The sequence below is a fragment of the Rattus norvegicus genome, chromosome 17, assembly GCF_021556685.1.
Source record: "Rattus norvegicus strain SHRSP/BbbUtx chromosome 17, alternate assembly SHRSP_T2T, whole genome shotgun sequence".
NCBI lineage: Eukaryota > Metazoa > Chordata > Mammalia > Rodentia > Muridae > Rattus > Rattus norvegicus.
The window spans coordinates 41,226,713-41,251,855 of NC_141550.1; the positions used below are offsets into that span (position 1 = coordinate 41,226,713).

Below are 25,143 nucleotides of genomic sequence, written 5' to 3' on the forward strand. Positions count from 1 at the left end.
GATATTTCAGCCTAGAATTGAATGCGTGCATCAGGGTTAATTAGCAAAGCTTCAAATTACAGACTACTACGGCTCCTTCTACTGCTAACCACTGATTAGCTATGCTAATGAGGAAAGCGGGAAATGACTACAGGAAAAAAAAGGCCTCATCAGCTAGGGGAAAGAGAAAAGGGCTTCATTTCAGGCCTCAGTTTCAACCACTGATTGTTAAAACAAAGTTGACCAGAATGATTTAAAGCATACACTCTTGTTCTTCTTTGTTTTCAAAGTAGAGGACTAATAAAAGAAAATTACTCGCTTAGACATTTGTTTTCTTTTCAGACAGTCCTTCCGAAAAGCCATACCAAATAACAATAACGAAATGACCAAAATGTAAAAAACAAAACAAAACAACAACAACAAAGCAGAAAAACAGCGGTAAAAGTGTGGTCAGGTGGTTGTAGTACAATCCCCAGCGGGGAAAACATCACTTGGATTTTGACCTCTAAACCATTTTATCTAGAGTCTCTGTGGGAGGAGACGAGTCAGTCAAGAAGCAACATGCTTCTCCAGCTGATTGATGCCGTTGTGTTTTATAAAACACCGAAGGAACTAGGATATGTTTGGTAGAGGCACAATATAATGAGGTGGAAGGGGGTGCCCCTGCAGATGCTTGCTGAGGCTTCCCTTCCCCTGAGGTACCAGCCTTTTAAACTGAGGCGCATCTGGTTGTTGCCAGGTAACTGTGGGGCCGAGCCTAGAAGGAACACTAACACCAGCTGCTCTTGGCTGGATGATGAGCCAAGGAAAGCTTACCAAGCAGCCTTGGCTCCACGGCTTCAGTTCCCACCTTCACGTAATTGTTCCTTTATCTGCCCAGAATCTGGATGACATTCTCAGAAGAAAACTCTACACAAGGAGTGGTGGATACTCAAACAGAGCCTACCTATTGCTATGATAGATGTTAGCATTAAAAAGAATATCACTCTGGGGCTGGCAAGATGGCTTAGTGAGAAAAGGCACTGGCTGCCAGTCCAGTGAGCTGAGTTTGCAAAAGTTCAATTCCTAGGACCCACATGGTGGAAGGAGAGAACAGACTACCCTGGCCTCTTTGTTCTCTGTGGCACATACACGTGTGTGTGTGTGTGTGTGTGTGTGTGTGTATGTGTGTGTGTGTGTGTGTGTGTGTGGTGTGTTTAAATAGCATGTAATAACATAATATAACAATGTAAAAGTAGCTCACTGGGTAGAAACGGGGTTTACTCAGAAGCTCCAACTGCCAGCCTCCACTTGAAACTTGTTGATTCCTTGCTTTCCAGTCTCCAGCAGCTCCTTGATGGCTTTCTCTTCCATTACTGTTTATCTTCTAATTTTGCTTTGTACAAAGATGCTTCTGTTGTCTCACAGAATCTGATCCAACTGTATGTACACTTTTGCAAATTGCATTCTGATATTAACCTTGTATTATGAGGTTTTATTTGTTTTTTTGTTTGTTTGTTGAGATATGGTCTCTGTATAGCTCAGGCTTGTCTGGAAACCATAATCCTCCTTCCTTGGCCTCCTAAATCTTGGCATTCCAGAAGTGTGTTATCATGCCTAGCTCCTGAGAAATGCTCTGTACCATAGGTTTGTTGTTTACCCCACCATGGAGATCTACTCCTTCAGTTCCTGCCCTGCTTTACCTCACACTGATTTGGTCTTTGCTGTGCTTTCCTTTCTTCCATCACTCATCAGAGAGCTAGATCAGACTAGTCATCAACTTATTGATTTCACACAGGCTAATGTTTCTTAGGGATGCTTGGAATTGTGTACCATAATTTCCTATGGTTGGTAGGCTAGTTCTTCACCAGTTAAATGGGCCAATTCAAGCATTAGAATATATTAAAGATATTAAAGGCAGATTTATTGGGAAGCTGCTCTGGAGCGGATGAGGTCACTGTCCCCAAGGAAGGAGACCAGAGAAGTTGTCTTGGGGGAGAAGAAGGGTTTGTATAGGCAGAGGGAAGAGAGGGAGAGGAGAAAGGGAGAGACAGAGAAAGGGAGAGGGAGAGGAAGAGAGGGAGAAAGATGGAGAGAGAGGGAGAAAGATGTAGAGAGAGGAAGAAGAAGAGGAAGAAGAAGAGGAAGAAGAAGAAGAAGAAGAAGAAGAAGAAGAAGAAGAAGAGAGAGAGAGAGAGAGAGAGAGAGAGAGAGAGAGAGAGAGAGAGAGAGAACAATGTCTCAATTATATAGGGTGGCGCTCCTGTGGGGGAAGGGCAGCCCAGGTTCTGGACTGCAAAGTTCAGGGTTAAGGACAGGGTATGCCAGTTAGGGACTGAGGGTGTTGGGAGAGATGGGAGGCCAGGTATGCTTTTGATAAGTAAAATATGTACCTCAGTCCCTTGTCCCAGGGTCTGAAACCAAACAATGGTTACATAGAATCCCTATAAATTCTGAGTCCTTTCCCTGTTCCTGCCTCTAAGCCTTCTCCAGTTTGTGAATCTAGCACTTTCTCCACAAATGAGGGTTGTAGTTTTCGTCCCTTAACCTAAACAATACTCCTCAAAACTCCTAAAGATCATTTTACCAATAAGTTTCTACGGAAGACCAGCCATTTTAGTATATAATTTGTACTGTTTACTATATATTGTGCTAAGAGTTTATAGCATCATGTATTTAACCATTATAACGAGGCCACATGGCAAATGCTATTAGTCTCATACAGCTAAAACCCAACCAACCAAATGCAGAGATTTGCCTAGCATCACACAACTAGTGAGTGGCAAAGCTGCATTTTGAACCCACAGCTTATGTTCCTCTAAACTATTTTAAATACCATTCTATACAATTCATATTTATTTGAAATTTTGAACATCACACTTAACATCATGTCACACTAGGCTGCTCTTGGCTATAAGTTTTTTAAACTTTTCTTATGTTTCTTATGTACAAATCCTTTTTAAGGAACACAGTCTCTCTGTCTTGAGGCACAATCCGAAGACTGCTGTGATTCACTGGGCACCTTCAAGTGTTTCTCTGACCCTCTCAGCAGCCCTCCAAAGCAGACTTTGTACTGTTCATTTCAAAACATAAAAGCTAAGGCTTGGAGAGCTAGGAATGGTGGTCCACCCCAGAGCTACCATTTGGTTCAGCCAGGATTCTGAGCTAGAATGATTGAGTCTCCTGCTCTTTTACTACTGTGGTTTAAATAGCTTATATTTGTGTGCTCTTTAAGAACCAGTGGAATGCTAACAGCAGGCCACAAAGAAACTCTTACCTTTCTTTTTCCATTCTCCCCATTTCTGTGGTGAGTTTCACATAGCAGCACAGGCTGGCCTGGAACTCAGTGCTCCTCAGCCTCTAGAATATTTGCAGTTGAAAGTGTGAGTCACCACATCTAGCTCAATTTTTGCCTAGCTCCCAAACTCCTTCTACAGATTCCCTAACAAGATGTTTTAAGTTCAAAGACACCAGGATAGTCTCTTCATGCTCTCAGAAATCAACGGGTCAACAGTTTTAATCACTAGAAAATGTGTGCCTTTAATTAGTGGCTGGCATTTTGTCTTAAAGGTCTCAGAGGAGTCAAATACAAGCATTTGAAAACTCTACCAAGATAGCACATGTTGGGTAGACCCTTTTTTGATACAGTGTGGTTAGGTTTATTTTTGTTTCAGCATTTTGCTTCTTTTTGAAGGTGTTTTGTTTTGTTTAGTTTTTGAGACAGAATCTCACTTTGTAGCTCATGCCGCCCTGAAACTCACTGTGTATCACAGCAGTCCTATTTCAGACTCTATAGTTCAGGGGCTACCAGTGTGTGCCACCCGTGCCTGGCTCCCTTCAGCAGCCTAATGGTGCCACTTCAAGCCACAGTGACAGAAGTGTTCTGCAGTAGTAAGTCCCTACGGTACACTACATTTCAGCAATGTGTTTTCTGGTGCCTCGCTTGGCTCTCAGAGGCTACTTCTGAACACCTTTATTTCTCTTCTTCTTCCCTCCCCACCACAGTATGCATCCATCTCATCCGATCCATAAGGTGCCAGCACTGACATTTCTTTCAACCGTAAACATGGACAGCCCTTTCCAGAAAACCCCTTGAGACATTAGTTGGAAAGGTGAGTCAAACTGAAAAGGTTTTCGTGAGTTTGACAAACAACTTAAACGGAAAGGCAGCCAGGCTTAGACAGGAGAGACAGTTCCCAGTTTCTTTCTGTCTGATCCAGCTCCCTACAGCTAACAGGCAGGAGCCCCGCTGAGATCTGCCAGGCGTGTGGGGCGGGGCTGGAGGACGCCTGCGAGTTGCCTCCTAGAGCCTGACTTCTTAGGCTGCGACCTGCTCAGCGACACCAAAGAGCTGAAAGCCCTAGAGCCTGCTTTGCCCACTGATACCTAGCTAGAGAGGGAGGAAGTGGACCAACGAGTCGGGAAATACTGCTAGGCGATTGTTACTCCTATCAGCACCATGGACAACGCACACAGACAAACTCAAGCTCATTTGGATGCTGCCTGCTTCTGGCAGATCTGGCAGCGCTTCGACAAGGATGGTGAGTACCATGGTTATTTGAGCACCTAGCATAGGCATAGAGGGAAGTGGAATTCCTCTTAAGCGCCTTTCCCTATAGGAAAAGTTGACTACTGTGTGCCTTATCTAGTACACTCAGCATATGCTGGTTTTACATACCAAGAAAGCTTCTGAGAAATTCTGAGTGGGCTGAAGACTTTCCTGATTCCCAACCTGTGACTGTGTGAGTGACGTGCAGATAATATATTAACAAACATCTTCACATATATATTCTAGGATGCTTGGCTGAAACTCAGCAATCTGTGGTGCTTTGTATATGTGACAGCTTTTCATTAGTGAATGTCACATTACCCAGTCTCCGTTCTTTTCTCTACAAAGGAGGATGAATTTTAGCAACATGCAGATTTATGTCCCTCTACTTCAAAACATGTTCTTGAAAATTAAACAGATCTGTTTGTTACTTGGCCTTGTCCATCGGTAATTACACACACACTGCCTGAAAGGCATGTTTACACACAAAAGCTAGGATTTAATATTTACCCCTCTCAAGGTATCAGTAGACAGATACTGAAACAAGTATGAGTGTTACAGAGATGGCTCAGCCACCGACATTGTCTGCTCTTGTAGAAGACCCAGGTTTGGTCCCAGCACCTATGTTGGGTGGTTCCCAACCACCTGAAATCAACTCCAGGAAATGTGATGCAACCTCTGTGTCTAAGGGCACCTACACTGACTTGCACCCCACCCTCACCCCCAAGACGTACTCACATTCACATAATTAAAATAAAATACAAACCTTTTAAAAAGGAAAATAGGAAATATAAACCAGACTCAAATCTAAATAGCAAGATATGGTGGCATGTGCCTGCCATCCTAGCAATTGGGAGGTAGAGGCAGGAGGATCAGGAGTTCAAAGTCTTTCTCAGCTACATAGCAACTTTGAGGCTAGTCTGGGTTCCATGTGACACTGCTTCAAGCCCCACAGCTACAATATTCTTTTAAACAAACACTGTCACGTTTATTCCATATTAGTGACTATTATTCATGTTTGTTTCCTTGCATTAGAAAAAGGTTACATAAAAGAGACAGAGCTGGATGCCTTTTTTGACGATTTGCTGGCAAAATTTGGAATTGAGGTAAGTACTCATAGTGCAGAACATTAGTGTATGTGTCTCTCAGCAAAATATAAGCATCAGAGATGCGCTGATTTGAACCTATAATCCCGTATGACCTCGTTTTTTCTTTGCATGTAACATCTCTCCCTCTCCTAGCAACATAAAGAGATTTAGGCAGGTTTTATAAAAGGTAACATCACATTAGGCATGCTGGCCACTGATTTTCATTGAAACATCTGTCATGCACTTAGACTGCCTACCTTTTGTGGACACAATCAACTCTCCCTTGGTTACATCTCTGCTAATGGATTTCAACAAGAGATAGGGAAACTCATAGATCAAAAGCACAGAGGAGTAGAGAAGATATTATGAGTTTTAAGGTTCCATGTTCCCTCATGAGAAACAAGCCATTTAAAATCATTTCCTCATGATCTGTTTGATTAAATGAGGTAGTAGATTTCTCATGAACTGCTAGAACAAAACCAGTATCCTCAGAATCAGGTATAAATGTAAAGCAGTTTACTCAGTGGGTAAATCTGGCCTAGAGAGACATAGATTTGTTCTAGAAGGTTCTTGTACCAAAGGAGAGGGGAAAAAATAACACAGAGACACCAAAATCCTGTGTATTGATGTTCAACACTGAGAGAACTCCTTTGAATGGGTGGTCATCTCAGGAGGAAAGGTTCTGGGACTGGTGTGTTTACATAAATTGTCTACCTCTAGGCTTCCATACTCTACTTGGAGAAACACTAAGGGTTACAGAGTCCCACTTTGGAACCATGGCCATGGCCATGGATTCTCCACCTTCAAAGAGTGCAGGGAAAGGTATTAAAGGGTGGGACAGCCAGCTGAGAAATGAAAACAAAAGCAAAGCAAAGCAAAACAAACCAGAATCACACCTTGGTCTCCCTGTGTTTGCCTCTCATATTTTGTGCCTCTTTTGTCTCTCATTGCTTTGCCCACTTCTGTGTTCTAGACCTTTCAGAACTGCATTCCTATCTCCCCAACCTCTCTGTGTCTCTGAGTGATCTTTGGGTATTTCTTTTATTTCTTCAGCCCTCTTCTGGCATTGTATACTTCCACTTTACTTTTCAAAGTCTTCTCTTGCCTTTCCTATCCCCCAAGTCTGTTATTTCTCTGTTGCCATCTTTCTCTTGTGTCTCTGCTTCAATTCTATTTCTGCTTTTTATTTTTTTTTTGTCATTATCTTCCTCTTCTCAACTCCTGGTCTCCCTTTCTTTTAATCTCAGGGTCTCTTTCCTTATTGCCTGGTCTCCCTCTCCCTCTCCTTCCCCTTCCCCCCTTCCGACTATGTACAGTCTGTAAGGCAAAGGGTGGCAGGGGAGAGGCATAGAGTTATGCATTCCTTCTGTCCCCTGACCAGATCTTTGTATCTGCTTCTCTGCAGCCTTCATTATTGCTTTTTCGTGAGCCACGGGTCTAGCTGAGGAGGAATTCCACAGCAGAGGCTCCTATTATCCCTTCATCACCCAAGTTCCCATGCCAGCAACCCACTCTGAAGCCTCTGAACTTAAATAATGCTCAGGCTATGGTTTTGCAGGAACTCATGATTCAGACGTTTAGTCAACTGTGGATGGGGGATATTGCAGAAAGCACATAGAGGAAAATCAGATCATTCAAAGCTCCCAGACTCTAAGACAGGATGACTATTTCCAAAAAGAAACATCACTAATACCCCAGAGAAAGGATTTTGCTGCCTAGGGTAGCTCTATTGTTAATGTGACTGCCTAACACATATAAAGCCCTGGGTTTTATGTCTTGTGCTGTGTAAGCCAGAGATGGCAGCAAACACCTTCAATCTCTACACTTGGGAGGTAGAGGCAGAGGGGTCAGCAGTTCAAGGTCATCTTCAGCCACATAGCATAAAAAGTTAGGGTCATCTTGAGCTACATGAGACCTTGTCTCAAATAAATTACACACACACACACACACACACACACACACACACACACACACACACACACACACACAGAGTGTTTGTTTATTCTGAGAGGCTGAGAGGATTCTAGGGTTCCTAACAGTGAGCTGTTTGCTCATCCATCTCAATGAGCACTCAGACTACACATACTTGCCTCTTCTATAAACCTCTGATGGGGCTAGACTAAGGGGACCATCAGCTGTTGTGGCTGCTCTTTGTTACCCCAACCTCACCCTCCTGCATGGTGATGATCTGAAACCCTATCAACCTCAGTATGGGGTGTTGAGGAAATGAAGAAGGGACAGACACAGGCACCGACAGATGTACTAAAAAACACTGGGCAGTCAGGTGGGCTGTATAGGTCTGATGGAATCCACTCCTAGTTATGTAATGCTAACCTGAACTCTCAGTGTTTTCATTATGTACAACATATGCTAGTCTTGGTAGAGGGTGTCTGTAGGTGAGCAGGATCAGGCTGTAAAAACCTGGGAGAAGGAAGCTGTGGCTGCTATGTTTTGCACAAACTGCTGACATTTGCACTCAGATCAGAGGAAGACTTTGCTGTTTTCCCTTAGAGTGTCATCCTAGGTGGGGGACTTTGCCAATGTCCCATGTGTCTGAGGCATTGGTCTTTGATATGGCTGTGACCATGTCAACAATCCACATTCAGTCAGGACTTCATCCTCTCTTTATGCATTCATTCAGGGTTCCTTGGCTCCCCACAAACCTTTTCTTCTCACATGCTGGTCTCTACATTGTAGCTTAAGCTAGCCAGCCCATTGTTGAGTGTCAGTCTCCACGGACTGACAACATGCTGGCTTTCTTCCTCTGCTCTGCAGGTGACATGTACGGTACAAGGCCTAGGGAGTCCCACAAGGGAACTCCGAGTTCTTTGGCACTGGGTACAAGAGGTAGTCAGGGGCTCAGTGGTTAGAGATCTAAAAGGATGGAAGTTAAGGCTCAAGCTAAGGGTGACTGCTGCTTTAATAGTTTCATGTTGACTTGCCTTGACATCTAATTTTCCACTAACACAGCCATGTTGTTAACTTCCCATGACAATCCCCAGACCAGTATAAAGAATAATTTATTCATTCAACAGAAACTCTGTTCCAGGATGAATAAATGCTCACTGTCCTGGCATGAGTCTTAATTTTACAGTTAACTGAACCTTGAGCTGAGGCTTCCCCAGTTCAGTTCATTTTCTGTAAGCATGCACATGCGTTCTCTCAAAGAGAACCAATGAAGCAGCTGCATCGATCTGTGATGGTGGATTACAAGGGAACTGCCTTCTGATTGGGTAGGAAGCCTCTGACAGTGACAGCATGCCTGTATGTGAGTCTTAAAGCCTCAGAATCAGGAAAACTGACAGCCTGTAGACCTCAGTCAGAGGTAGGAGGCCTGAGAACTCAAGGAAAAGGTGCTGAAGCAATCCCTGGAGGCCAGGGACCAGAAAGCATGGGTCTCTGATATTCAAGGCAGGGCATGAATGAGTACTTTGCAGTTTTTAAAGCATAGCAGGGAGGCGAATTTGCCTTCCGTGTTTATTTTCTCTATCCCAGCTGTGAGGATGGTATCCACTCATACTTCTGTGCTACTTACTTTGTTATTCCGTGAAAAAAAAATATGTGACAAAAGCAATTTAAAGAAGGAAGGGTTTATTTCAAGTTTAATAGCTTCATGTTGACTTGCTTTATTTAAGGATAATTGACTAGTTTATTTAAGGATACATACAATTCATCATGCTGGGGAAAGCATGGTTAGTGAATGATGTTGCTGGTCATCCATGTGTATCCATGGCTACAAAGCGTTGAGAATTGTGTTCTGGTTCTCAGCTCACTTCCTCAGTTTGATTTAGTGCCAGACCTGGGATCTTGGGGTGGTGCCATCTACATTCAGGGATGGGGGCGGGGTGGTCATCACTCCTTAGTTAAACTTTTCTAGAAACACCCTACAGACTTGCTCAAAGGTTTGTCTCCAAATTCCATCAGCTTCACAACTAAGATTGTCTATCACATTCTCCTAGTCTACACAGGATCCTATCATAAAATTCCCTGGGAATACCTCACAGATGGACTCAGTAATGTATGTCAAGCTTCTAAGTATTCCTTAATCCAGTCATGTTGGCACCTAACAGAACCACCATCACCCAGACAAACAGATGGCCTATAGGCTGGAACCAACATGCTTCTGAAATACCCTGGTGTTTGGATTTTGATGTCCACAGAGTTTGAAAAACCATGTTTTACTCTTCCCATTTCACAAGGAACCAGCGTGAGTGGTGTGTGCATTCTCGCAGTTGAAGGGCCTGCCATGCACATGCTGTAGGTTCTTGGGTTCTTATCCTTCCCAGCCTTTCCTATTCGGCCCCTTTGCCTAATACTTGTCAATGGGTAACTGAAGGTATATTTCTTAATTGAGAAAACACCTTTGAGATTGAAAACAAACAGTGGCGATTTTTAGCTTGTGAGAGCAAGTTTTTCAAGTCCCAACCTCACTGCCCTCAATGTCCTCACTGTACTGGTTCTGAGAATAAAGAAAAACTTGTAGGAAGAGAAGGGGGATTGTCGGCATCACTGCAGGGGCCCACAATATTTGCTCAGTGTGACACAAATAATACAGCTATTGCTTCCTGTTTTGTCACCAGAGGCTTTGGTTTCAGCTCACTAATGTTCCCTCCCACATTTTTTCATTTGGTGTGAGTTCACTTAGGAGCAACAAGGCCTTTCGCTATTCCTCGTTAGTAATCCTCAAATGAATACATTTGGCTGATGTATTTACAGAGTCAATCTGTCCCAGTCCTCTTATTTTAATCATTATTTTAATCATTCTAAATATAAGACCAAAGACATCAGCCTGGCAGATGGCTTTGGTGTGGCTACAGCATACGAATCCATTTGATTAATAGATTGTCTTGATATAAATACTAGTGGTTCTTCTTTGGCTTAAAAATTAAAATAACTGCTATTTTAGTTGATCCTCACTTCCTATTCTGTGAAGATCTCTTTTGGTTTTGGCAGAGTCTTATCTTTGTGAAGTTTATTCCAAATGAAACTTATTCCACATTTGCATGTGAACAATTGATGAGACCTTGATTTACTTGCTTCTTTCTCATGCATGTACTTCATTGAGCTTTTATGTTTGAGTCTCCTCCTTCCAAAGGTAACAAGTAAGAAACAATGACATACAACTCCATTTAACATTTTAAGATTTTATTTATTTTTTTATGTGTATCAGTGTTTGGCCTGCATGTGTATATACCAGTGCCCTCAAAGGTCAAAAGAATGGTTCAGGTCCTCTACAACTGGAGTTATAGATGGTTATGAGACACCATGTGGATACTAGGGACCCTAACTGAAGTCTTCTATAAGAACAGTAAGTGCTGTTAATGGCTGAGCCATTTCTCTAGTTGCATAAGTCCATTTTTATACTTGTTGATAAATTTGCTCATGATTAAACATGGAAGAGGTAAGTATTGATCAACGGACACAAAACTCAATAGATTCCCATATTTCTCATGTCTACTTCAGTCTGAGAAGCATGGGAAATGACCATGATCTTAGTTTTAAGGAGCTTTTTGCAGAACAGAATGTTTTACCATGCTCTTAGAGGATCTAGTAGCTCAAATTATCAGTTAAGAGCATTTTCTACCTTGTTTATAACTCAATATCAAACACACATTCTGTATCTTCTTCCTGTAACTAGTGAGACAGGAATGCAGTTCCAGGGACTATGTTCTTGAAGTGATGTCTGGATTTTCCTTAGCATGAAGTTGACTCTATTGACCAAAGTACCAGGGCTTTCTAGGATGGGCTTTTAAGCTTCAGGGTCTTGTGCAGTTCAGAGCTATGCAAGGATGTCCACGGGCTGCCTCAGTTCAAAGATAGCAATGAATGACATCCAACCAAAATTGTAAATGTAAAAATGATATAAATTTTCTTGATAATTTGACTACATGGTTCTCCAGGGTGAACTTTGTAGATGACAGTGTCTTGTCACATGCCAAATGGTTGGACACACCTGAGATATAAACATGTTGTTCAACTAATTGTTGAACCTTTCCTGAAAGAAAAAATATCAAAGCAAGTCACCAAATTGTCCCTGGATTGTTTGAATTTCTTGTTTAGAAACCATCTGATTCTAGGCTTTAATGATTCTGCTGAACAGCCTCTGTTCTACCAGAAGTAACAATGTTACTTCAGGGAAGCACAAGAGTATACTTTTCAAACTGTCCTATTAGTCTGGGTCTGCAGTGCCCAGCTTCTCAAACCATCCTTTTTTCCTGCGTGGAGGTGGGCACAAGGAAATAGCAGTCTTCTGAATCCCAAGACAAAGGTGCCTCAGACACCCTGACCATTTTCTCCTTCAGTCTTCTAAACCACCAAAACTGATCTGGAAGAACATACACCTGATTGAGAGTAGCAACATGAATTGGATTATTCCTCTTGTCACTTGTCAAGATGAGAAGGGGAGTTGGTGTTGTTCTGCAACCTAGTTTTACACTATTGGAAACAAGTGCCACATGAACAGCCCAGCTGAAGGGACTAGTGCCCAGGACAAAGGACATTGCTGATAGGCCAGTCAAGTAAAAATAGAAACACAAATCACAGCCAACACAACACACACACACACACACACACACACACACACACACACACACACACACACCTTCAAAAAAGAAAACGTCAGGAGATTGGGAGCGAAGCCAAGGCCTGCATGGTACAAGGACATTTTGCTGCCTCCCATAGCCGTTGTGAAGACTTGATGAGTTACTCTTTATGGAAGAGCCTGGCTTTATGCTCATCTGTTTGTTACGCCCCCCACCCCAGTTTGTATTTTCCTACCAATCGTCTATATTTTGAACTCCATCTAGGCAGTTTCCCTTCCTACCATCTCCGGCTCCTCATCATTGTGGACACCTCTCAAAGAGAAGTCCAGTAGAAGGAAAATCAGGATAAATATGCCCCCTGGCAATCTGATGGAGGGCATAGGCCAGGCCTGTCTTATGTCATTATGTGTGACAAATATGTAGTATTCAGTAGAAATCAGTGTGTCTTGGGTTTGTACTGGGGGCCAAATCTGGGATGAGCTAATTTGTTTTGGGGCATCCTGTTCTGGATGAGATAGGAATAATTCCAAACTTCTTTTTTATCTGAAGACCTTGATTTCTCAGCACTGTCCACTACTATTCTCAGGAATTGCAAGGGAGAAAGGGTAGCATCTAGGTAAGTCCAAGGCCAACATGCAATTTCCCCACACATATAGAGATGAGTGAGGTTTCCAGGGGGCCTTTCAGAAGCCAAGTCAACCTTACCACAGCACCAGCATGGATGGTAGACCACAGGTCACACCCCTTTGGCCCTGGTAATTCATAGATGATGGACTTGGAGCCTTCTGAGAGCGATGCAAAGGAGAAATAATTTAGCATAAATTCTAATGCCTATGAACTCAGAATTAGATAATGCTTGGATCACCTCTACCTCAGCTCTTGCGAGCCAATACCTTCTTCACTGCTAATTATATATGTTATATCCCCTGCACTAACCTTGACCTCTTTGGAGAAGATGACTGAAGAGAAACAGGTGTTTAGAAATGTTATACGTGGGAGGGAGCTGGGATACCTTCAGTAACTCAGCATCAGCTTTATCTCTTTGTGTTCCCTTTTAATTATTTAACTTTGAGGAGCCCTCAAAGCTGGGCCTTTTAGATAAAAAAAGAAAAAAAAAGGAAAAGCTCAGAATTCTTGGAAAGAACTCTTATATATTAATTATAACCACTCTTTCCTCTCACCCAAATAAATGATATTTAAACATGTTCTTTTAATACCCACTGTAGTCTCTAAGCTTCTTTAACAGCCAGTTTACTTAGGGAGGATATTGATAGGTGAATGATTGATCAAGAAATATCTGTCTTCTGAAAAACACAAAATCATGAAATGATCAGAGCAATGAATTATCAAGCTGCATGCTTGGGATCCCATGCTTGGGATCCTGGTGGCTTTAACATAGCTGTCTATGGTTTGTTTCAGGACACTCTTATGGAAGAAAATGTGCAGAAAATGAAAGAACAGTTAATGGTTGGCCATGACATCTCTAAGGAAGGTCGCATACTGATGAAAGAGGTAGTTCCATGTCTACACCCCATGTCTTATATTCATGAGGAGCCATTTCTTTTAAAAGACAATGGAAGCCAGCCATGCTAACTCATATCTGGCATCCCATCATTTAGTGTGCTGAAGAAGGAGGACTGTTGCCACTTCAAAACCAGCCTGGGCTATTGAGTGAGTTCTAGGCCAGCTTGGGTTATAGAGGGACACCTTGCCTCAAAACAACAAAACGACCAAGGACAGCAACAGAAGAGACAGCAACATCTTGCAGTCAACTGAGAAATCAGATTTTTTTTTCTTGCAAGGTTGTTGGATTAGAAAATATTTTTGAAATAATCTTTCTTTTGTTATCCACTTAATAGTAAAGAATCTTTCCACCTCCCACCTGTTTATGAAATTGGATCTCAATTAGCCCAGGCTAGCTTGGAACACAATGTGTAGCTGAGGATGACATTAAATTCTGGACCTTTCTTCTTCCACCTTAAGTGCTGGGATCACAGGTGTGTGTCGTTGAGTACAGCCGTATGATTCTTTCATTTTCAGTAGATTACCCAACATTGACACCTGGTCTTGGAGCGGTCCTGATCCAACATTTGTCTGTATATCATCTCACACAAATTGAATCTTGACAATTAGAAATCATTTACTGAGCATGAATTTAAACTTTGTTATCAGCTCCTAGGGCAGGGTGGGAAAATCTCTCCCTGAAGATATTAAGAACAAAACAGAGGTTGAGTGTGGTTGTGTTTGACTTTAATCCAGCACTAGGGAGGCAGAAGCAAGCAGATCTTTAAGTTGAGACCAGGTTGGCCTACGTAGTGAGTTCCAGGACAGCCAGGCTGTTTCAAAACAAACAAACAAACAAACAAACAAACAAACAAATACATACGAAAAGCCCAACCAAACAAAATAAACAAAGAGCAAAATGGAGGCTAAGCGTGTAGCTCCTGCCTAGCAGGTGTAGAGCCCGAATCTGATCCCCAACAATACAATGAACAAACACATGCCAGAAAACCATTTTTTACTTTAACCCCTTTCATTAAACACCTACTAACGCATGACCATGCCTTGACCATGCAGTGCCTGCTTCCCACAGTCCTCATCTCAGCTGATTATTTCTCTTCCCATTAGAAACCATTTCACTGTTCAGAAAACACCTTCACCTACAGTCACATATCCCTTATACTTATCAATAGGATATGTTGGGAGACATTCAAGGTTAGGCAATTTTTGGTTGTATAACTTCAGAGAACATGCTTGTAAGACCTAGATGGCATAAACCAGTCACTTGGTCCATAGTCTGACTATGATTATATCAAGGGTAGGTGCTACTGCTATAATACAGCTTATAACTTTACAGTAGGTGTGTGTGTGTGTGTGTGTGTGTGTGTGTGTGTGTGTGTCTGTCTGTCTGTCTGTCTGTCTGTCTGTCTGTCTGTGTATGGTGTATATGGTATAGATATGTATATGAATATGCACCTATGAACACCCATGGGAAAACCAGAGGAGGACATTGGGTGCCTTCCTTAATTGCTTCCCATTTTATTCCCTTCAAATAGTCTCAACTGAATCCAAAGCTTGCTGTCTTGGTTAGGGCAACTCACCATGAAGCTCCTAGGATCTGTCTGTCTCTGCCCCTCAACACTTGGGCTATAGGCGTAGAGCCATTATACCTGACTTTTCCATAGGTGCCAAAGATTTGAACTCAGGTATTCATGCTTCATTCACATCAAGGGAACAGTGCATCATCCTTGCAATTAAAATTAAAAATTATACACTAAACGATGAACCTATTGTAGTAAATATATTTTCAGAAACACATTGATATTAATTATTATCAAGACTTTTGTACTGTAAATAATTGGATGAGCTACACTTTGATATGATTGGCAGTACAGTGGGTACATTATATCACAAGCACATGAGTAACTGGTACCGTCTGGGCTCACTCTGTGACACTGAAGAAGACCCAGAGGGAATTACTTTTACATATGAGGACAATTGAGAAAGAAGACAATAGACACTCTAATGATCCCAGTAGAACCTACCTGTGTGCTGAAGTAGTATATGATCACTAGGGATCAAGACATTACATTAGTTCATGGACCATGTGAAGTAAATCAACCAAACTGGAGTTTCTATAGGAGGTGGCTGGCTGAATCAACACCTTGCATTTTGTAGTAGAAGATAGACACAAATCACGTTAAACAGTATAAACCATAGCCAGCACTCTGGCATCTCGGCAGAGAGCAGTCATTTCTGCTCCCACACACGGCACTGAAGAACTGTGCATCTATAGCATCAACCAGTAAAACATGAAGGTTCAGTGTTAGCTTGACGTTGCTTATCTGTGAGATAGATTCCACCATTTACTGTAATTAAAAAAATACTAATAACAGTGTGTGTGTGTGTGTGTGTGTGTGTGTGTGATTTATAGCTTCTTGTTAGGATTGTTTGAATTTTACCAGGTTTGGTGGCTTACTTTTATAATTCCAGCACTTGGGAAGCCGAGGCAGGAGAATTACCATAGGTGCAAGGCTGTTCTTGGTCAGAGATTTAAGACTCTGTCTGAAAAAGCAACAAAACAGAATAAAATGAACCAGGACTGAGTCTGTGTGTATGAACCTTAGAGGAACACTTATTTTCTAATATCAATAAACTATCAATTTAACGGTGGAGGTGCAGAGGGAAGTGTGTTCAACATGTTAAATGATAAACAAATTTATCATTATCACCATTGCTGCTGTTATTTTCTATCATGAGCTATCCACAGTTTTATATGGAAATATGGTCCTTTTTTGAAACAACCAATAGTTAATGAACAATCATTTGGGGCTTAGAGCTGCAAGCTGAGCTCTCCATCCTGGGAGGTCTGAACACGTCTCCTGGGTATGTACACTGCATGCTTTACTCCTTAATGGACACTGGTAAGAGCCCCTGACTATTCCTCTTTGCTTCCTGTAGCTTGCCAGTATGTTCTTATCTGAGGACGAAAATTTCCTCTTGTTCTTTCGCCTGGAAACTCCCTTGGATAACAGTGTGGAGTTTATGCAGGTGAGTACTTGTCTCCATGAAGAAAGAGGGTGGGACTGCCATCCATTCCTCTGTCTGGTCCCTAAGGGAGAGTAGCATCCTTTGAACAATTGTTTATCCTGTTGTTAAACTACATAAGCATGTGCTTAGTAAACTCAGAGAACTTAGCTGAATGGACCATAAATATATTCCAGGAATCCAAAGACAAAATAATTATATTTTTTAAAGCAATAAAAGTGGTAAGAAGAATGTATAAAAACAGGGTGAAGGGAGCAAGTCTCCAGATAGCTGCTAAGGTTCATAGGCCTATGCTGTCATGAAAAGTAACTGCAAAGATTCAGTCAGGACCAGAGTTAACTTTTTAAGAGTCTCTTCCTTTTGTCTGAATGATTTGGTGTCTTATGAGTATTGCCCCGTATTATGGACTCATTTATAGAAGCATCAGAGAAAAATCCCATTGCTGAACACTGTATCACTAAAGAGCAAATCTCTACAGAATAACAACAGAGGATGTTTAGTATTACAATGAGTATCTCCCTTGACTGCTGTCCACCTCACCCCCTACCTCTACCTACCTATCATCTATCTATCTATCTATCTATCTATCTATCTATCTATCTATCATCTATCCATCCATCCATCCAACCATCCATCCATCCATCCATCCATCCATCCATCCATCTATCCATCCATCCATCTCTTCTATTTGTTGACTTATTTAGTTTTGCAATGAGGCCTGTCCCCAGAATCTTCCTGTCTCCACCTCTCAGTGCTGGGGTTACAAATTTGTGGCATCACATATAGATTTGTCACATAGGTGCTAGGGATCTGAATTCAATGGGTCAGCACAGTAAGCACTGCACCCACTGAACCATCCTCATAGCCCCTTTTTGTATCTTAAATGTCCTTCTTTGTGTTCTTCCTGTTTCACAGGCTATAACCTTTTCTATGAGTCTGTTGGCTATATGCTTTTTCTCCTTGCCTGGACATCTTTTTATCTTATGTTCTTAAAAATGGGTTTACTGAATATTCACATAAAATCTTCAGTCCTCCAGTGATTCAGATGCAACAATATTATAACATCATTAAATGGAGACAGCTTGGAGACAAGCACTGTAAAGATCTGTGTTTTTTAATATTACTTGAAATAATTTTAAAATTATTTTCACCATTAAGGTATACTTACATTTAAAATTTAGACTGTGGATCATATTTAGTACAAAGATTTTGTAAGTCTGGCTAATAATAATCAATCATAAATTACATAGACCAAGAGAAGTGACATTTCTGATTAGTTCTCTCATTAACTAGTAGTATCCCAGGACCAGTGTCTCCCATTACCTCTGCAGGTTCTACAATCTGATTGTGTGTAGAAACTGAGACCCTGGCAGTTGATGTATTTGTTAGTCTCCTGATGCTAAATCTCCAACAAAAAAAAAGACAAAATGTCCAGCTAAATCAGGTTAAGGAAGGGTTTGTTTTGGCTTACAGTTGGACCGTACAGTCCATCATAGTGAGGAAAGGCATGGTGGCAGGGTGGAGGCAGCTGGTCACATGGGTCTGTAGGTAGAGACCTAACCAGGAGGTAGAGAAAGATGGATAAATGCTCAGCTGGCTCTTGTCCTTTTATTTAGTTAGGACCCCCATCTGTGAGATATTCCTGCACACACTCATGGTATTCCTTCCCTTCCCAGTTAAACCTGTCTGGAGTGACTCTCAGATACAGGACAAGAGTATCTCCTAGGTGATTCTAAACTACTAAAGTTGGCAATAAAGATTAATAATCATGTTTGATAACAGACACCCTGACTATGATGGAATAATTTTGTCTACTAAAACTCAAAAACAAAATCAAACCACCCAAACCTTCATAATGCTTTTCACCGTGTGGCTCCATGGAATAGTCAGACATGGTCAAAGTATCAGCACTAGAGCCACTCACAGGTGGTCAGTTGTTGTCTTCCGGTTCAGTATGCAGTCACATCAGCGCTTGCCTCAACCGTCAAGAGGAATGGCTTGCCTCTGTGAACTATCAGTGGCGGTTTATCCCCTCTATTCGGAGTCAAGGCCACATAGCCAAGAGTCCTTAGAAAACTTTCCATTGGGTGTGTGTTTTCTTGGTCATTGTTTTAAGTTTTTCTGACACAGAATCTCTATGTAGCCCACACTGTCCTTGAACTTGTAGTTCCCCTGCCTCATTCTCCAAAGTTCTGAGATTTTAAGCATGCACCATCAGGGCCAATTGCTTGTTTTGTTTTCATTTTGGCAGGGTCATGCTGTGTAGCCCGACTTACTTAGGGCGGTGCTAGGGTGACATGAGCAACCTTGTCATGTTCTTATTCTCTTAGTATCTGTATTCCCCAACCTGCACCTCAAGTTCATCAATTCACCAAGATATCAGTCTTACCAAGAGTTGTAGTGGTAAATAGGTAACAAACACATTTTTTTTTCACTTAGTGTTGTATCAGATTTGTCTCCCAGGAGTGCAGGTCTCTGAGTGAGCCGACTTGTGTGGTCTGAGCTCAGCAGAGTACCTAGAACACATTTTATTTGTTTCTTTGTCATGTGGGCTCTCTTAGAACTTCTCTCATGTTCTTGATAGCTGAGCTCTGTACCTAAAGCAGTATTTATTTACATAGTATCTTGCATGTTGAGATTTTTTTTTTAATGCAGAGAAGATAGTTCTGCGTTCTATACTGTCCTCAATAGAAGTCTCTCAGGATTCTATTTTGAGTTTTCTAGTAGAGGCTGGGTCCACTTGAGTGGTTCTGCATCTCTGTTGAGTTCTACCCAAACAATTGCTGTCACCACAGTCAGTCTTGAATTTCACAGAAAATGTTTATTTGCATCTGAATAAGGACCATCTTCAGATGCTGGATCACAGGAATCCAGTATAAGTCCCTGCTGAAATACCCGAGGATGTTCAGTGTTATGCTTTGAAAATAGGAAATCCTTCCTGGAGTTATATGTTTGAACACTTGGTCCCTGTTGATGACATTGTTGAGGAAGTAGAGCCTGACTGTTGGAAATAAACCTGTCCCTACCTGTTATCTATTTTCTGCTTCCTGACTGTGGACGCAATGTGACCGGCTGCTTTGAACTCATATAGCCAAACATTCTCCACCACCGTGATGAACTGTGTTCTCTTGAACCATGAGTTGAAATAAGCCCTCCATTAGGCTACTTCTTTGTCAGATAACAAGTAGTCAGGCAGCTAAGACTTGAGATGAATGTCTTTTGTGTTTCAGATTTGGCGCAAGTATGATGCGGACAGCAGTGGCTTCATATCAGCTGCTGAGCTTTCTGTGAGTGTTGGTGGGAAGTAACACTGGGCAACGGACTGGTTTGGTCATCTTTAGAATATATACATGTATGCACACATACATATATGTACATATGTGATATATATGTGTGTAGTGTGCGCATGTATATATGTATGTATGTATTTCTGTGGACCCAAGACATGTGACTTTGAACTTGTTTCTTAAAAAACAAATTCCTCCTTAACAGGAGAAAGTGAATCACTGAAAAGATTTAAAAAATGAGCTGACAAGGTGCCTCAGCCCATAATGACATAAGTCTAATGTCCTGAGCTCAATCCTTGGAACCACATAAATGAGGTAGAAGGAAAGAAACAACCATGAAGTTGTCCTCTGACTTCCATGTATTGTTGCACATCCTACATGTCATGTGCATGTACATGCATGCATTCACACACATATGCACATACACTTGCGCACACAGCACAGTACAATAATAAATAAATAACAAGGGTTAGGGAAATGCTAATCATGCAGCTGTCTTTGGGAGAGAGGTGAATGAAGCTTTTAGGATATGTTTTGTGTTTGGAGTTCCACTCTGGCTTCCAAGAGCATCTTTCAGTGTCAACTCTCCACTCTAATTCTTAATGCTTATTTAACATTTTGTTTCCTCCATGAGACAAGTTACAATCCCCATCCCTATAGAAAAGACCTTGAACAAGTTTATATTTTATTTGCTCACTGTATTCAATGTCACTTTTCTCTTGGTGGCACAGAACTTTCTCCGAGATCTTTTCCTCCACCACAAAAAGGTCATTTCCGAGGCTGAGCTGGAAGAGTATACTAGCACCATGGTGAGTGAATGACTGTGGGCTCTGTTGGGAGCCTACCTGTGCCTCCTCGTTCCCCCAGGAGATGTTTGCTGATAGACAGCTGCATGGGAAGAGCCTGTCTCTGTAACAGTGGCTAAAACTGAGCTGTTGTAGCTTCTTCCTTGGAAAGAGATGCATACATTTGAGAAAGAGGGCTGTTTAGCTGCCTTTGAAGAGACCAGGAACATCCAGGAAATACTAGGTTTTTATTAAACACCTTGCTAGCAAACTCACTGGTCATTAGAGTTACACAGAAAGAAGTAACCATGGACTTGTACCATTGGGACCCAACAGATAGATATGGTTTCTCACAACGATGGTGATTCTACTCATTGAGCTCCTGGTCCCAGAGCAGAGGAAACTCAGATGGGGGTGTGCATGCTTCCTGTGGCTAAAACTAGTGCCTAGGTAGTGCCAGGCAAAGGGAGCTGATGGCTGTGAAGCACTTTGCTTTCCATGGAGAACACGTGCCCGAGAATGGCTGGCTCATTGCAGTTCATGTCATTATCTTACACTCTTCTTATGGTATTTTTGATTTAAATCACTGTGAGATGATTTCAGTGTCGAGATCCTTGAAAATGATTAGACAGGAAAAGTTGTGTTTCGTGGGCCCCTCACCACTCTGCTCCAGTGTTCACACAGAGCTCTCTATAGCTTGTGTTGAATTGCCCCGGTTACTGTGCCAACCTCTGCCCATCTCTAGGACTATTTTATTCTCACGATATCTGATTTCTTAATCAGTAAGCAAGTGACTTACAGGCATAGTCTTAGTTGTGCACTGTGGGACCGTCCCATTTATTTTATATTTTTAATTTAATGTGTTTTAGAATTTCATGAGTACTGTATTCACATCACTGTTTAAAAACAACAATGTCTCTGTGTTACATTTAGATACAAAGAATTCTTGAGCAGAGTTTATGAGGAGTTGGAGTGTATCTAACTGAGAACAATATGTAGGTTTTTGTTAAAATGTGGGCTATTAGGCACACACAGACTTGTGGTGTGTGTGTGTGTGTGTGTGTGTGTGTGTATGTGTGTGTGTTGGAAGTATGCATGTGAAGGCATCAGGTCAGTCCTGGGTGTCATAAAAATTAGAGGTGTCTCACTGACCTCAGGTTTATTGGTTAGCTGGCTAAGTTGGTTGACAAGTGATCCCCAGGGATCCTCAAGATTGTTTTCCCAGTGCTGGGACTACACTCAGGCTACTTTAAACTGTACTTTAAACTGTGCTCTTGGAATTAAACTCAGTTCCTATGTTTGCAGAAGCTCTTAGCCCACTGATCTATCTCCCCAGCCCTATGTACAGGATTTTAATTGGGGTGCTCAAATACTGAAACTCATTTTAAAGATTAGCTAACCAAGAAAAGCTGTTTCATAGCCAAAGGCACCATAAAGCTATACTTCCTGGATGTCAGCCCTGGAAGAATCTCACTCTGGACTCCGGCCACTCTGAGTGCTGGCTCTGGAACTAGTCTTCCCAGGGAAATATGAAAACTGTTTTGACCATGATGACTTCTAAGTAGGAAAAGATAATGTCCAAGAGAGAACCAAATCCCAGGACAGGATGTCAAGGAAGCATTTTGGCTTCTTACAATGCTATTTGTTCTAACTGAATGCAGGATGTTTTGGGGAATCCCGAGCAGACATGAGCTTAGCATTGAATGAAGAGCAGGGATCTCCCAGGAGCAGGAAGCAGCTGTCTTTGTTCAAGAGCCTTAGAGACCCTTCTGACCTAAGCTCTGGTGAAGCTCTGTTGTGGAATAAACATGGAAGGGAATTCATTGGCATCTTTCCGGGGGTCAGACTAGAAGGCCTTGAGCATATTTTAAACATCAGTTGAACAGAATGTCAGCCTGTCTGTTATCTCAATTGAATTAATTTGTAAAACATGAACTACACGAGGAATATATTTACATTTAAATCTCTAGTAGCTTTCCAGAATTTCTTCCAGCTTGAAGCTGAGCAGAAGGTTCTTCCCACCTCCAGCTACCAGTTCTGATCTCCATGTTCTGCTTCCTAATATAATGCAGCGATTTTTTCCTAATTTTCTTCCTCTGGTTCTTGTGCATCCTTCAAGGTTCAGATAGATGCTATCTTTCCCTAGGAAATACTCACAACCTCCTTTCGTAACGAGAACCAATCTCTGGCCTGTTGTGCATGCCAGCACTTTAACACCATACTCATTTACTTATGTCATCTCACAGATATTGTTAAGTGCTTACTGTGCTCCAGGCATGAGTCTAATCACTGGGGATTCAGCAGTGCATACAATAAGTAATAACTTATTTCGCATGACAGAAAATGAGAGGAAATGTAGAGATGGATATGCTAGCATGGTAGAGAATTGAGGGTGTCCTAGTCTCATTTATGTTGCAGTGATAAAATATTTTAACAAAAAGAAAATTAGTGGAGAAAGGGACTTATCTCAGCTTATAATACATCATTGTGGGACAATCAAGACAGGAACTCTAAAATGCTGGTCACATCGTATCACATCCACTATCAAGGGCAGAGAGAAATGACTATGCTTCTAAGCTCACTTGCTTATTTTTGCTTAGCTTGCTTTTTCAACTCTCATATAGGCTATGGACTCCTGCCTAAGGAATGGTACCACCCATGGTGGTCTGTGTCTTTCCACATCAATTAACTTAATACCTCATGGACATATCCCAGGCCAGCCCAAATATAGATAATTCCTCACTGTGACTCTCCCCAGTCAATTTGAGGTTGCATCAAGTTGACAATTAAACCTACATATCATATCCTTATGGCCTACTTCTTATCTCCAAGTCCCTGCCCTTACAGGAGTCTGGCACTCCTCAGGCTACTTACTATAAACTGAACTGAATTTTCAGTTGTCACCTAAGAACCAGCTATGACTGAACCAAGATAGAGTAAGCAATGATTCTCTTGGGGATCCTCCTATATCCCTTGCTTGTGCTCCTCATGACCCTGCATAATTCACATGGGAGATGCTTTATTAAGCATGGTCCTATGCTTTTCCTTTCCCTTAAACTTAATGTTCCAGGGCCAGTAGACATGGAATCTGGCAGAGCCAAAACTCACTACTTATGGCTTTTTCTGCGGTTCTTTTTTTTTTTTTTCCTGTTTCTTTCTGCAGGCACTCAGCGCTATGAGTTTTCCTCTTAGCACAGCTTTCATTGTGTCCCATAAGTTTGGGTATGTTGTATCTTCATTTTCATTAAATTCTAAAAAGTTTTTAATTTCTTTCTTTATTTCTTCCTTGACCAGGTTATCATTGAGTAGAGCATTGTTCAATTTCCACGTATATGTGGGCATTCTTCCCTTATTGTTATTGAAGACCAGTTTTAGGCCGTGGTGGTCCGATAGCACACATGGGATTATTTCTATCTTTCTGTACCTGTTGAGGCCCGTTTTTTGACCAATTATATGGTCAATTTTGGAGAAAGTACCATGAGGAGCTGAGAAGAAGGTATATCCTTTTGCTTTAGGATAGAATGTTCTATAAATATCCGTTAAGTCCATTTGGCTCATGACTTCTCTTAGTCTGTCGACATCACTGTTTAATTTCTGTTTCCATGATCTGTCCATTGATGAGAGTGGGGTGTTGAAATCTCCCACTATTATTATGTGAGGTGCAATGTGTGTTTTGAGCTTTAGTAAGGTTTCTTTTACGTATGTAGGTGCCCTTGTATTTGGGGCATAGATATTTAGGATTGAGAGTTCATCTTGGTGGATTTTTCCTTTGATGAATATGAAGTGTCCTTCCTTATCTTTTTTGATGACTTTTAGTTGGAAATTGATTTTATTTGATATTAGAATGGCTACTCCAGCTTGCTTCTTCTGACCATTTGCTTGGAAAGTTGTTTTCCAGCCTTTCACTCTGAGGTAGTGTCTGTCTTTGTCTCTGAGGTGTGTTTCCTGTAGGCAGCAGAATGCAGGGTCCTCGTTGCGTATCCAGTTTGTTAATCTATGTCTTTTTATTGGGGAGTTGAGGCCATTGATATTGAGAAATATTAAGGAATAGTGATTATTGCTTCCCTTTATATTCATATTTGGATGTGAGGTTATGTTTGTGTGCTTTCATTCTCTTTGTTTTGTTGCCAAGACGATTAGTTTCTTTCTTCTTCTAGGGTATAGCTTGCCTCCTTATGTTGGGCTTTACCATTTATTATCCTTTGTAGTGTTGGATTTGTAGAAAGATATTGTGTAAATTTGCTTTTGTCATGGAATATCTTGGTTTCTCCATCAATGTTAATTGAGAGTTTTGCTGGATACAGTAACCTGGGCTGGCATTTGTGTTCTCTTAGGGTCTGTATGACATCAGTCCAGGATCTTCTGGCCTTCATAGTTTCTGGCGAG

At 41.6% G+C, this 25,143-nt stretch overlaps 1 protein-coding gene across 9 annotated transcripts in view; it reads left to right on the forward strand.

Annotated features, from left to right (window-relative positions):
• The first annotated feature begins 4,060 nt into the window (after positions 1-4,060).
• Scgn (secretagogin, EF-hand calcium binding protein) overlaps positions 4,061-25,143 on the forward strand; it is a 42,134-nt gene continuing 21,051 nt past the window's right edge. For 4 of the 9 annotated variants that reach the window (XM_087590638.1, XM_087590637.1, XM_087590640.1 and 1 more), the window contains exons 1-6: positions 4,061-4,499; positions 5,543-5,613; positions 13,557-13,649; positions 16,599-16,688; positions 19,916-19,972; positions 20,704-20,781. In XM_087590638.1, the coding sequence (XP_087446764.1) occupies positions 4,418-4,499; positions 5,543-5,613; positions 13,557-13,649; positions 16,599-16,688; positions 19,916-19,972; positions 20,704-20,781 (471 nt within the window). In that variant the 5' untranslated portion in view covers positions 4,061-4,417. 9 annotated transcript variants of the gene reach the window in all.